The sequence below is a fragment of the Mycteria americana genome, chromosome 3 (assembly GCF_035582795.1).
Source record: "Mycteria americana isolate JAX WOST 10 ecotype Jacksonville Zoo and Gardens chromosome 3, USCA_MyAme_1.0, whole genome shotgun sequence".
NCBI classification, from domain to species: Eukaryota; Metazoa; Chordata; class Aves; order Ciconiiformes; family Ciconiidae; genus Mycteria; species Mycteria americana.
This window is the reverse complement of record NC_134367.1, coordinates 34593387-34608383: the sequence shown is the minus strand read 5'-3', so window position 1 is coordinate 34608383 and position 14997 is coordinate 34593387. Positions and strand designations below refer to the sequence as shown.

Sequence of the window (14997 nt, the reverse complement as noted above, 5' to 3'; positions counted from 1 at the left end):
TTTGAATTTACAGTTGAAGTTACATTCATATTTGAGTTTACATTTCCAGTGAAAAGATATCTTACACTGGATTTAGTATAGATTTATCTTACACTTTTAGCAAAAGAACCAAATTAATAAAAAGCCACCCATTAAAACATATACACTGACTCTTACCCGTAAGAAGTAAATTCCAAAGCTCAGGTCTGATTCAGAAAGCCACTTCTACTCTATGAAGGACAACTCCTAAACAAATCTAGAGCACCACAGATTTTTAGAGGGAAAAAGAAGTGTGTGCCCTCAAGTCTGCCCAAGGCTATTCCATGGCAATTCTAAAAAATACCAAGAACTTAGATCCTTTAGAAAACTGGTATAATAACATGACCAAGTTGCTTTAAATAGAACATTTTTCCAACAATCATTTTGAGAATAACTAATTAAAACTGAAGCTTATATTGCATATGAAAGAATTACCAAATTGAGGACTAGGTTTCAAAAATAGGAACTTTAAATTCTAGAAATTAATATATACAATTAAATCATAAAATACACGTGAGTTAAAATCAGATAAGCATGTGATGTGCTTTATTTCTCCTTGCTCCATATCTGAAAACATTTTGTCTTCAATTACACATCTGACTGAGAGGTAGCCAAGGAATATAACCCTTTGACTTACTCCTCCACCACACATAGCTCCCACAACTAATCCCAAAGTTATATTAAGTTAGGATCCTATGTGCAATCAAAACCTCTACGTGATGAAAGTTAAACATACGCTTGAAGTCTTTGCAGATCGACATTTAGAATTGCAAAATAATCCCACACGAGCTGTGGCCCAAGTGAAGTGTACAATACACATTAAGTTAAACACCCTTTTCAGTCTAATGTTCCAATATCAGCCCACCTTCCCTTCAAAGGCCATATTTGGATTTGGGAAGTTTAGATGAGCCACGCTGCCCCTACACATCTCTCAACTTGCTCAATGGACCAAGTTAGACTTGATCCAATTTGCATATAAGGTACAGCAAAGCCACAGGTCACAAAGTAAAGCATGCTGATATTTGCTTTTCTAAAATAGAAAAGGTCATGTTTACAGACAGGAATCAAATGTGAAAACAAAATACTCTAAATAAGATTTATTATTAGAAGTTGCTTCATGGCTGGAAAGAAAGTGTAATAAAATAGTTAATACTGAGGGTCTAAAAAATATTGCTGTAGGTATGCATTTACTGCATAGCATCACAGCATTTCTGAGATTTACACTCTCTTACAAAATACCTCTAAGATTGAAAGTGTTTAACAATTGTACTCTTCATATACTATTTTTGCAGTCAGTGAAGGGAACGAGCTGAGGGACTCATGCACGAGAGAGAGATATTTTTAGGAAGCTAAACATGTACAAATGCAGAGATTGCAAGCGTTGGAGCACCTCAAAAAGTAACTAATTCAACTCTCTTAAAATTTAGAGCAGTTGGGTGTCTGCAGAAGGAGGCAGTTAACTTATTAACAGTTAAGCTAGCAGCATGTAGGTCCTAGCTGTCTACTATGTGCATTAGCCACCAAATAATAATCACTATTGCCTTACATTTTGCGCATCCTGCTTGCAGACTTTCTATTCTCACAGCAAACTTATGCAGAAAAGACAAAAACAACTACCAAACTGAAAATAAAACTGTAAAACTCTGCCCTGTCCTCATGTATCTTCAAGCTGAGGAACAAGCCAAAACAAAACCCCTGTCTCCCTTTGAACTAAAGCCTTAGAAGAGTCCTCTACTTGGACCAGAAGAGCAACGTGATCAATCATCAAAACCATTATATTAAGGTCTTAAAAACTGCAGGGGGTAGGGGGCAGTAACTAATGAAAAATTAATAGAGCAGCAAGGTCTCATGCACACAACCATCAAGCTGTCATATCCTTTAGTGGTGGCTCCATCAGTCAAAAAAACCCCAAACTAACCAAACAAACAAAAAAAACCCCAAACCCATAAAATTTTAAAACCACACTGAAAAAAAACCCTACCCAAAGGCTGAAAAAGGCTGTAAGGTCTGGAAATCTGGTCTTTTTATATGAAAGAAATAGCTCCACAACATCTTCATAAGCAGTAGCAGTATACACACATGAATCACTTTGTTACTTGATTGATAGGAAAAGCAAGCAGGCAAACAAAAGGGTAATTTAGCTGATTAACAGCAAATTAATAAGTAGTGAGAACAAGAATCTAGGCTCAATTGAATCCTTCATGGTTGGCAACCCTCAGTTAGCCACAACAGAATGAAAGCGTGCCGGAGGATGCTTGACAGTAATCTGGAATTCTGCTGGATGCCAATAAGTGGAAGAAAAAGGTACATAATAATAATATCTCCTTGCATTAAATAAGCATACTATTTTATTATCATCAAGACAAGTTGGAGTCTCAGTCATGGACTGAAATCTCACCAAGTTAGGCTCTGTACGAACACAAAAAGAAACCCCAGACTCCACTGAACATGCAATTTAAATGCAAGGCAAGAAGACAGGCAGACAAACAAATAAGAAACAGTGACTACATTTATACCAGTGTATTAGACAGTGCCAAGTGGATTCTCTTTCTTACTCTATCATTAGAGTAACCCCTGGAACAGTTGTGCCGTGGGTCAGTTAGCACTCTCCCATTTATTTCTAGAGACAGGCCAAGAATAAATCCTAATAGACAGCTTCTATGCAGCCTTCCTCTTGAGGAATACAAGAGCTTCATCATATGGAAATGTGCCATGTTTCATTACTTGGCCAAAGATGTCAAAGAATGGCTCTTTAATTTACTAGTACAGTAAATATAGTTAATGACACCATATGAGATGTGCACATTTGAAATTATAACTCTTGTGCTTGGTATCACGGGTGAAATGGAGACAAGAACCAACTTCAGTGATTCTGAAGTGTAGGTGGGGAGTCCCTGATTGTGAAGCTCATATATTGTACAGAAGGAGAAAGAAGGAAGGAAGGAAGAAAGCGTTAGCGCAATGCAAAAACACATGAGCAAACATGGAAAAACAGTTTTCAGAAGGACATTCAGAAAGGACAGGAACAGGATGAAACCATGCATATTTAGTCAAAGGAAACAAAGACATTTCGTAATTATTAACCTTTCTGACACAATCAAGTTTTTACTAGAGGCCACTATGAGCACGCTGATTTTAGAAAGCTCAAATAGGCCAGTCTATCTACTCAAAGTTGTGCTGAAAGAAAGAAACTGGAATGGTTCCTGCATATTACAGTAATTAAGTGCACTATTATAAGCAAAAAAAGGTATCAAAGGTATCAGAGAAATATTAACACAAAATACTAACCAGTAATACCCAGTACCATATGGTATAACCCCTACATTTGGACTCAATATGATTTAGGATGATCAGAATGAATACACAGAATCCCTGTAACTAAGAAAAGGAAACAGAATGAACTTTTTCAGAAAATAACAGAATCAGATGCTTGTTTGTTTCTAGTGAACTCTATAATTAACTAAAATTAACTCTGAAATTAATAAAAATGTATTATTCTATAATAAGCCAATAACTAATTTACCTTTTTCTTTCACAGGCTTTCATTTTTCACCTAAAGGGAGGCAGCTTCCCCATACAGGTGGAAAAAAGCAAAAGGTTTGTATTTCAGTCCCAAGACCTAAACTCGTCCTTCAATATGCTGCACAGACCATCCACAGTTATGCAGCTGTACCAAACACAGTTTGGTTCATCCTTCACAGTTCACCTTTTCCTCTAAGCTCTCAGATCAAAAGAATAAGAGTAAATCCTGAGTAGCGGTTCTCATAACTTTTATGGTATACAAAAAATATATGCATATACAAAATACTCAACAGTAAGACAGCGTAGGGGAAAGGATCATCCTCTGGCTATAACACCATGCCATGTTTCAGGCTAGCTGAGTTTTAACTCCAGTTCACTGCATAGCTGCATTTTGAAAAGTGCTCAGCAGCTAAAATTAGGGCAGGTTTTTCAAAAGCTCACAGCTCCCTCTTAGACCCTTAAAAAGTGTTCCATGGCCTGCAGCTCCCACCTCTTCTCACACCGGCTACCTCCAGTGGTTTCTGTATGGGAAAAAACCTGACTGCTGAATGTTCTTGAGAATTGGTTTGTCATGGAGAAACATAGAGAAGTCCTGGGTTTCTCTACAGGTCCAAACACTCTCACAGATCCTGAAATTAGTTACCCTGCTTGTCAGGTGTTAAGTCTCTTTGAACATATGATCCTAATTCCTTCATGCTTCAGTATCCCCCTTTTTGTAATGACAATACGCATCTTACTACTGGACAAATTACTATTAGGACAAATTTGTTGTTATGTTATGAATTAGGTGTGCAGGAGAAAGGTAAGCGACAAAGAACAAACAATTAATAAAATAATGAACATGTGAAAAATCAAGCAACACAGAAGACAGAGCACGTTAATAGTAATGAAACATAATGCCTTGCCAACTGCCACAGATGTAGGAAAGAACTCAAGATTTAACAGTTTGTGACATCCTTTTCTTCCATGTCTCTTGATAAGTCAAAATGTACATTTCTTTTTTCCTTTTCAAAAACCAGATTGTTATTACATAAATTTGTACTGGAAATGGCTACCAAATAGCATTACTTAAAGGGTGACAAAAAAGGATAAGCTACAGTCAGGAGCACTGTGGATTTAGCCCCAAATTTCCCCACCTTGGCCCAGAGCCTGCCACAGGAACAAGAGCAGTATTTCGAACATAGAGCCATTTCAGTGCAGGCTGGCTATGAAGAAATTGATTTTTATTTCCAGGAATCTTCTGTTTCAACTGAGTAAGAAATTAGGATTACAATTATCCTTAACTTCGCTTATCTGTCCTCAGAGTTGACACCATTTCTGGCACTGAGCTTCTACCTCCCTAGCAGTAACTTAACGCTCCAGGGGAAGAGAAGCACTCCATCTCTTTCCCCCTCCAGCTTCTTCTTCCCCATTTAAAGCTCAGTCCTTCCTCCCTGCCTTTTTTTTTTTTTTTTAGTTTTTTTCCTTTTTTTTTGTCCTTTCTTTCTTTCTTTTCTAGACTATTCAACCCAAAACCATCCCACCCTTCCTTACATATCATGTTTTATAGACCTTGGTCAATCTCGCTGCTCTTCTGCAAACTCCCTCCAGCACGTTCACAACCTTCTTAAGGTAAACTAGAGAAAGGGCTTTATTAGATTTAGATTAGATCTAAGGAAGAAATTCTTCACTATGAGGGTGGTGAGGCACTGGAACAGGTTGCCCAGAGAAGTTGTGGATGCCCCATCCCTGAAAGTGTTCAAGGCCAGGTTGGATGGGGCTTTGAGCAACCTGATCTAGTGGAATATGTCCCTGCCCATGGCAGGGGGGTTGGAACTCCATGATCTTTAAGGTCCCTTCCAACCCAAACCATTCTATGATTCTATGATTAGGATTTTAAAGGAGAATTCAGCCACATATCTTCCATGACATCCCCATTTATCTCGTTATGCATCTCAGTGAAGTGTTAGATTTCTTGGCAACGGTATGACTTTATTCCCACTCATGCTCAGCTTATTTCATTTACATATGCATGTATGCACTTTACATAATGCCCTATACACAAACCAGATTTCTTACTGCCCAACACTAATTTAACAAGCACTTATTTACAGCTCCATAAGCACTGTAAATAATTTCAGCTACTCAAAAGCATTGAATATTGACAGCATTGAATAATGTTAGCACTGACCAAAATTCTGACACTAGAGCCATTTTAGATTATATTTTCATCAAAATCTGAATCAGATGTAGATCTAAATGATTGCACAAGGACTAGAAGATAAATTGGAACTGATTTCTAAGAACTAAACATCTTCCTAGCAAAGGTATTTTATTTTACACTAAGTTAAAGCTCAGTCACATTTTTAAACAAATTCAGCTCTTTTTAAAACTCCATGCCCAACTCTCCACACGAACAGATGTTAAAATATGCTAGCAGATGTTACAGTACAACTTGACTTGCCTACACTCCAGATTTAAAATACCTCTGTGAAAAAGCTTAGCTAAAAACATTTAAAATCAGCCTCTTCTTCTCTATAGCCTTTCCCCGATGTTTTATTTTGGTCCATTTATACACCCTGCCGCATGCATGTGGTTTCTCTGTTAGCCCACAAGCTACCTTCCTTGGCAAAAATGCTACAGCACTTGGAAGAAATCACTGGGGCAGGGATTTAATTTATGCTTGCCTCCCTCTAGGAGCACCCCCAAGCACAAGCACCCAAAGCAGCACTTGAAACACCAGAGGAGGACGGAGGAAGGGGTCAGATCCTCTCCTCCTGGAGCCGAGCCAGCACCGACAAATTCGTCTGCAAACCACAGCGTCCCTTTCTCCTTCTGACCTCTGGGTCCTCTCCTCCTGGTCACAACCCCCCGCCTCACACCTGCACATACATCAGGATCCCAGCAAGATCCCTGCCCCTAACACTTTCTAACCAGAAGGGTAATGTCATAAGAATGAAATGAAATTGAGTCACTCTGTTCCTCCTGGTGCCGTAAGAAAGGCATTATGAATGAAACAATCACATCTTCACTGAAAGTAAAAGGACTGTTATCTCAGAAGGTTTTTTTCAAACAAGACTCCAACTCTATCATGCTCTCTTCACTCCCAATTAAATCCATTAGCAAGTATACAAAGAGAGTTTTACTTAGCTTTTTACCATTTTGCTCAAAATATGCGAGTATTAGGCATAGTTTCAAGCCTAAACAGTGTGAACAAAATACACGTTTAGGCAAATACGAACAATGAGTATGCAAAATGTAAAACCATTAGCACATGTATTTACATAAAAGTACCTGCGCAGCTTTCAGTACCTCCTTACATTGTTCCAATTTGCAACACCATTTTATCTTCCAGTTTCAAAGACTGCATGACAGAAGTCTAGAATACCTCTTGTATCTATCACGGGATAAAAGAAGTTACGTACAACCTCGTCTGGACACAAATCTACTAGTTCTACACAAATTCTTGGTTTTAAACTTTAAACAAAGTACTTTTTCTCAAACTTACTCCAAATCTAATTTGCATTCTTCATTGGTTGGCAGTAGGCAGAAGCTGTTCTCAGTTTTAAAATGAGGTCTGGGTTTCATTTGTAATAGTCTGGTTTCTGTTATTCTAGCAAGTCTTTGAAGCAAGTATGAATGCAATTTATGCCTTCTAAGACGGCTCCTTTTGCCTTGCCAGGACAGTGTTGTCACTGAAAACTCAGTCACGGGTAGAATAAGGAGTCCTACAGCCTTAATGGATGTATAATAGGATGTAAAATAGGATGAAAACAATTATCAGCAATCAATAATAGTGTCCTGTAAAGGGTGCAGATTTTTTTAAAAAGAAATTTGAGATTACCTTTTTGGACACTGCTAAACAGTTTTTTCTCTAGATTTACTCCAACATGGAAAAAACTTGACATAAACCTGTGGGTCCTCCGTCGGAGAGGCAAAATCCCAGTGGATTGCAAAAGACATTTATTTTTTGGAAAGAAAGTATCTCCAGTGCTTGTTAATTATTTTGTTAATGCTTTTGAAGAAATCCATATTAAATGGTTACAGTAAATAGCAGGGGATGTACTAGCTAAATTAGCTTGCTCTGTATTTAAGAATATCACTTTTAGAAGGTTTTTTGTGCTCAGAAGACAGGGTAATGCAATCTTAAACAGTGTTTCGAGGCAATGCAAATGTTAAAAAGTAACTTTTGCACAGTATCTGCTTTATATGTCATTTTTGGCTATTGATTTTCAGTAGTCTTATCCACTCTACCTATATCTTAAATTTCTATGGGGGATCATTTTATTTTAAACATCTCTGTAAGCTGTTTTCCACAGAAAACTTCTATTTTAGTTGTTCAATATAGAATTGAAAATAGTACATCTTTATTACTCAGTTGCTGATTGCTTTATATTGGCAGTCACCAAATGTGAACATTAATTTTAAGATCTTGGTTTTCCTTGGTAAAAATTTTATTTGCAGTAATTCTATCTTTCTAGCTCCATTTCTATTACTTTGGCACCAGATTTCTGACTGAGCTGATATTTAGATAAGAGAGGATGAATTCCAGACCCTCCTGGGCTTATAAACTAAAGCACTACAACTAGGGACCTGTGCAGTATCTCTCCCAAATTACAAGTAAAGCACTGAAGGAATAGTGGGTGAAATTCTATTTGTAACAATGCTGCTAAATTGCAAAGAATGGGATTCTGGCCTCAGTTACAATAGGGGCATTTTTTAATTATTTGTATCAATTTTTTAACACTACACCCTTTTACTGGGGCATTTTTTCTTTTAAAATATTGAAGGTCTAAAAGATTGTCTTAGGTAATAAAATTTCCTGCCTTTCCATCTATTCTTACAAAATATTGCAGATTTTTTCAAGTACTGATGAAAATTTAATTCTAAAAATAACTGGATACTTTACTACCAAAAATGCTTCTGCGTTCTCGTTTGTATTCACATTTCCTAGCTCTTTTTCTGTACTATACCCCCAGCTTCAAAGGCTTTCCACTTGTTTTCCCATGACAAGGATTGTAAAAGTCATATCAAGGTCAGGCAAAAAAACAATTAACAGCTACATCTCACAGCTATTAAATTAATAAATATATTTCTGTAATTGATGTATTGCATACACACACACACATACATATACATATATACACATATATATGTGTGTGTATATGTATTCTGGTTAATAACATGGTGCTAGCTTAGTGACAAGTAGAGATAGGGTCTCAAGGAATGTTCAACAATGTTAACCAAGTATTGAGTTGGCAGTGGTCAGACAGGTCCCTAACATACTCCTATTTATAATTTTTATTCAAATACGGTGAGGTAGCACTGTGATACAATACAGACCAAGGCCCCCACTGGCTAAAGGGGGAGCCTAAATATCTGTCTCGGAGGTAACCAAGAACTTGATTCAGTTATCGAGAACATAAGCATTTAGTGACATTTGAAATCCTCTGAGATTCATAACACTGAAGGAAAGAAGTCCAACCCTTAATGGTTTAACAATACAATGGAAAATTGGTCAAAAGCTGAGATCAGTGTCATGAGCCTGAAAGCAACCATAGAAAGGTTTTATTTACAAAGGACCGTTATAGAGCAAATTATATCAACATATTGATATCAGTATCAATGACTTTCAGCCTGGACTTGACTTTCACATCAATGACCTTCCAGTTTATAATGATACCCCTCACTGAATATGGGAAATCCTTTCTACTTCATAAGCAACCTCAAATTGATGCACATAAATGAAAGCAAATAACAAAGATGGAAAGGAAATGCTATATTACAGACCACTACTACCAACAGAGGAAGTCAGGGAAAATTACACAAATCCAAATGTCAGCTTAAAACATTGCCACAAAATAAGGGAAAGAGATGTGTTTTCTTAGAAAGACAGAATAGTTGAGACTGGGAGGGACCTCTGTAGGTCCCTAGTTCAAAGCCCCTTGCTCAAAAAGAGGGTCAGCTAGAGCAGATTGCTCAGGGGCTTCTCCATTTCGGTTTTTAGCATCTCCAAGGATGGAGACTGTACAACATCTCTGTGCGATATGTTCCAGTGTTCAACAACCCCCACAGTCAAAAAAGTGAGGTTTTTTTATGTCTAAGTGGAATCTGGATTAAGATTTCAGGGGCGTGATCATCATCCCTCTTTAGTAATGAGCAGAAAAGCAAGCTTCCATATTTTGAATGGAAAAGTTCGTGCTTAGAAAGTTAAAACAAGCAGCTATTCAGATAGGACAGGAGAGAAATGTTGTCTCTTTTTATACGTATACCTGGAGCTTTAGGGGATGTCAGGAGACCACAACATCAGATAAAGACAAAGAGACAGGTTAGCATTTATGAATCAAAGACATGTCAGGAAACAGTGCCAGGAACTAAAAGGCAATACAGACAAGCCATTGGCATTTTCAGTATGAATACCAGCAGCAAACTTTCAAGTTACAAACATAGATAATTAAACTAAAGAGCTAAAAGCTCCTTCCAAAGACACAAAAAGCCTTCAGCTCACTGTAGTGTCACTTAAAGACAAATTAGGGTTATAAGACAGTTGGTAGGCTCTACCACAGTCTTTTCTGATGATGTTTATTTTATCCGTCCACCATTCATGAATTTGATTAACATCCTCAGCCAGATGAAAGGCTTTATTTAAAAGCACACAGTGTACTACACTTACTCCTTACTGCTGAGTGTTACCATCAACAGATGAAGGCAAACTGAAATAACAGATTTTAAACACACTTCTAAGTTTGGAAGCAAATTCACCTAGACAACAAGTTAGGCAATTCTCATTTCTTTCCTGTAGAACACTCCCCTTGCCCCATATCCTGTCCTTGTTAACAATGAACTCTGGCAGATCCTTGATATTTTATTAAATGTAGTAAAATTTTGCTTATCTTAAGACTGAGGTGTCAGTAAGATTATGATGCTTTATAATGGTCTTCTCAGATTGTTACAGAACTCACTTTTGATTTCAATTCATTCACAGAAAATTATTCTGCATACAGACAAAAGGATGAAGCAATGACCAAAGGAGTACAGATACCATCAAGAGGATAAACTAGAACCCTTAAATTCTGTCAGCTCTAGTTGAAAGAGGGAAGAGAATGAGAAAGAAACTCATCAGCTGATGCTACCTGTAACCCCCTCATCTAAGAATGCAAAAGGAAACATTGCAAACCAAATGTAAACAGGTATAAGACACTTCTCAGTTGGAAAAAAAAAAAGACAAGAAAAAAAAGGGGAAAAACAAAGGTGTATGTTTAAAAAAAGAGGCAAAAGAGAGAAAAATACAGATTATTTTTTTCCCCAAACCATGGCCATGTGCATAATATACATAAAGGTCCTTACCTTTTTCACTGACACTTTCACTTTCTATCTCCACATCTTCACAGCTAGTATATTCTGGTGTTGATGCCCCTTCTTCCTCTGAGCTACTAACTGACATCTGCCTTTTCTTTCCGCCTCTTTTTGCTCTATGAGGCTTTGGAGGGGATGGCCGCACTGATTCCGACTGGTCAGAGCTAAGGGAATCATTCCTTAGCATGGTCTCCATTTTCTCCCGCTTTGCTTTTCGCATGAGAATAGCAGAGCTAGGATCAAGGCGGCTCTGTTTTTTAAAGGAATCGTGGTTCTTGTATTCTACGTGTTCTATAGGAACTGGACTATGCCTGGGAGTTGGTGGGCTATGATTAGTTAATTGTTTAGAAACAGAAATTCTTACATCACCTGTTCTGTCTATAGAGTACGACCTCTGAGTTTCCACAAGAGATTTTCTGTCCTGAGCTCCCTGTAATTGTGAGCGTTTTCCTAATTTATTCTCAGGTACCTCCGCTTCCTCCATTTCTGTATGTGCCAAAGCTACATCACTGTGTCTTCTCTCGTGCCGTGCTTTAGAAACTTTCGCATGCATGCGCATCTGCTGTTCCTCAGGATGTGGTTTTACAGGATATCTTGCCAGATTGGGGTCACTCTTGTAACGGGTATGATATTCATCTTCCTTCCTTTGTTTTTCATCATCAGGCACTTTGCCTTCCTCAAGTTTCTCTGGCAAGTCTGGGTAGTCCTGTGACTTGCCTTTCTCCAGCCTTCTACCTTCATGCCGTTCTTTACGCTCCCTGTCATCTGCTGGTCCTTCTTTTTGAAGTGAGGATTTTGGCACACGCTTACGCTCACTCTTTAAACCTTTGCCATTCTGGTCTGAAACCAATATTGTCTTCTTCCTACAATGAAAAGGAGTACAATAATTGGAAGAATTTAATGCAAAATAAAAATACTTGTGTACAGTGTTATGGTAAATAGATTATAAACCAGGATAAACTATGGCAAAACATATAGAAAGGTACTGGATCCATTAACATGAATTAAATCTATTAATCCTTCCAGCTGTACTTTTATTTTCCAATAGCAAACAACTTCCTGAGTCCACAAAAACATAACTTACGCATGGTCCAATTGAGTAAAATCACAAAGAATATTAACGTGGATAAATGCAGACAAAAATAATTTACCCACGTAAGCAGGAAGACTCAAAGTCATCTTTGTAGTAACTGCAGCACTATGACAGAGTATTGGAGTATGTTCTCCACTTTTCTGCAGTCATGAGGGTTACAGCCTAACCACATGCACACAATTCACTTCAAGCACCCTGACAGTATAAATATAAACACCACCAAATGGAGTATCTCCCACAATGATATTACAGACAGAAGTAATATGTATATAAAAAAATGCAAAAGAAAATATATCCAGAAACAAAAATATTTGACCTAGTTTGCTTTATCTTATTAAAACTCTAAAAAGAAGTGCCCATTTCATAAGCATATAAAGAAAAGCAAATTGATTCCTTGAGATAAATTAATGGCATTCCTTTCTCTGGTAATAAAAGAGGATTGAAAATGTAATTTCTTTCTCTATACAGCTGAAGTACAAAACAACGAATAATGAAGCTGCATAAAAATTATGCTCTCCCCTCTTTCATCTTCTGCTTTGGGAGAATAAGCAAGCCAAAGAATCATAAAATCCCCTTATACTGGATATTTTTATTTCTCTCATCATTCCGGTTGCCCTTTGTTTACCAGTTCACATATGACTCCATCGATCTTGAAGAAGGCTGAACACAGCTATACACAGTATTTGAAATGAACTTGCACCAGGACAAAGTCACTAGGACTTTGTTTTGTGGCACTGAATCTTCCCTTCCACAACTGATATGTTTTTGAATTACATATCACAGATTTTAACAGACGCATCTGACAGGACAGGCAAAGCTGGATATGATCCAAGTTAAACTTCTGTCTCCTTTTTCTCCATCTCCTGTTCCTCCTGAGTTTTTGGCAATAAATGGGACCTGAGCTTACCACAGATGCTCTCCATTCAGAACCCTTGGACTTCATTTGAAAGTCTCAATGACAAGTGGAGAACATTACTATTGTATAATTAACATAACCAGCTCACTTTTGGACAGCAAAGCAGAAATAGAAAGCATTTTGCTGCCCTAAAAGTGTCCTTCAGCTGAGTGACCACTGCTCTGGGGGCCTTCCCAGTGCTGGGGAAAAAAGTCAACAGAATTAGAGGAGGGCACCATGTGTTTGTTTACATCATACATATACTTAACACTAACCTGAGTTTTGGTACAGTTAAACCCAGATAGATCTCACCCACACAGTAAGTTACTAGCCACTGTTCATCATGCATTTTCAACTTCAAGAGCTATGAAAAAAAAATTATCAACCGCTCTGGCCAAGGGAGATTCTTCTATGGCAGACTCTTGTTTTGTTGCCACAGGCTCCCTCCTCAACTGCTCTGCCATCTGCCAGGCAGCAGCCAAAAGAACAGCAACTGCTTCATCACATTAGACTCTCTTGATTTCCTACTCCTCAATCCGTTCATCACAGTGAATGCAGCTCAGGAATTTACTCATTTACTCAAAATATAATAGTTTGCTTCCAGTTGGCTTTATTCTTGCATGCAACTTGCTCTGAATTCAAGACGGTACTATTGCTGTTCTTCATCAATGTTTACTTTGTAGGTGTAAATGACCTCTTTTAATAGTTCCTGTTTTATTATTAAAAATAATAAAATCATTGATAAAAAGATAACACATAAGGATATCTGACAGAACTCCACAGGGTGGGTTTTTGTTTGTTTGTTTGGGGGGGGGGTTGGGGCAGTGTTATTTTTTTAAATTCTAGTACATTATTTCATCAAGTTAAAGGCTTGCTCTTTGTTTAATAACTTTAAAATACCTGCTAAATTTAACATTTAAAAGTAACCTACAAATCTATATAAGAAGTGTACACCAAAATGCATTGAAGTACACGGAAATATCCCTAAAATACAATTATTATTTTTTGTCCGCATTTCTGTTGCACAGCTCAAATCAGACAATATATTTGCTAGTGAACATTTATCCTTCCCTGGTCAGTAAATCAACTTACTCTTTGTTTTTACATGGTTCTAGACACACACAAGGCCCAGCTGACAGCCTAGTGTAATATTACTGAACTAGCATTTCTAATTGTGAGGCTGTATCAAGACAGAAAGCATCACCTCTCTCTTGGAGGTTCACTTCTAGACCTTGATGAAACTTGCTTTTGGTCCAGGCCCATAGCTGGCTGCGATACTTCTGCTCCTTTCCTCCGGTCAGACTGCACACTGGAAGAAGAGATTTCCTGTGATGAGGCAGTCGCTGTACTTAAGGGAGTCTGTGATCTCGATCGCTCTTGAAGTCTTGCTTTCTTTTCTCTCGGTGCATCCGAGCTTCCACCAGTCGCCGTATCACTCAGTGCTCCATCCTGGCTGGGTGAGGGCTGTGGTCCACTTCCAAAAAACCACGCTCCAGATTTCGTTAGGATTTCTTGTTGCTTTCGACATAAATTGCATACCCACATAACCTAGTTGAAGATAACAAGAAGAGTCAGTGCAGCTACCTCTCAGACCCTGAAATGCATGCTCACTATCACAGAGCAGGTATCATCTCTCTCTGTCCTCTAAACTGATGAGGTTGGTGCTCATGACAGGACCCAGAACATGCTTCTCCAAGCACTGACTGCACTGGCTAGAGCCAAGCATCCTACAGGCACATGCTATGCAAGCTTCTCCAAAATGTGCTGTCAATATACGTCAGCCCTACGTGTAGCTACCCCCTCTCAGCCCAGCCCTAGCTCTCTTCTGAATAAACACCAACACAACCAACACTTGTTGCTGGTGTTGATGCAGTTGGTGGGTTGGGTTGGGTTGGGTTGTTTTTGTTGGCGTGGATCGTTGTCAGGACAAGCCTACCAGACTGTAAATGGGACTTTGTACCTGAGGTGGCGGAGTCCTGCCCAGCTAACTCCCAACCTCCACCACCACAGAAAACTGACATGGTATTTCCCTTTAATTAATTTTTCTCATGTAACATAACTCAACATTATCCTGCAAATAAACTCAGCATTTACTGTGCATGGTTTTAGCTACATCCACAACAACTACTTACCA

General features: G+C 38.2%; 1 protein-coding gene across 7 annotated transcripts in view; it reads right to left on the bottom strand.

Annotated features, from left to right (window-relative positions):
• RIMS1 (regulating synaptic membrane exocytosis 1) overlaps positions 1-14997 on the bottom strand; it is a 354590-nt gene that overhangs the window by 182933 nt on the left and 156660 nt on the right. For all 7 annotated transcript variants that reach the window (XM_075498194.1, XM_075498193.1, XM_075498185.1 and 4 more), the window contains exons 3-4: positions 14068-14411; positions 10867-11738 (exon numbers count right to left, since the gene is read on the bottom strand). In XM_075498194.1, the coding sequence (XP_075354309.1) occupies positions 10867-11738; positions 14068-14411 (1216 nt within the window). The remainder of the gene's footprint in view (positions 1-10866; positions 11739-14067; positions 14412-14997) is intronic.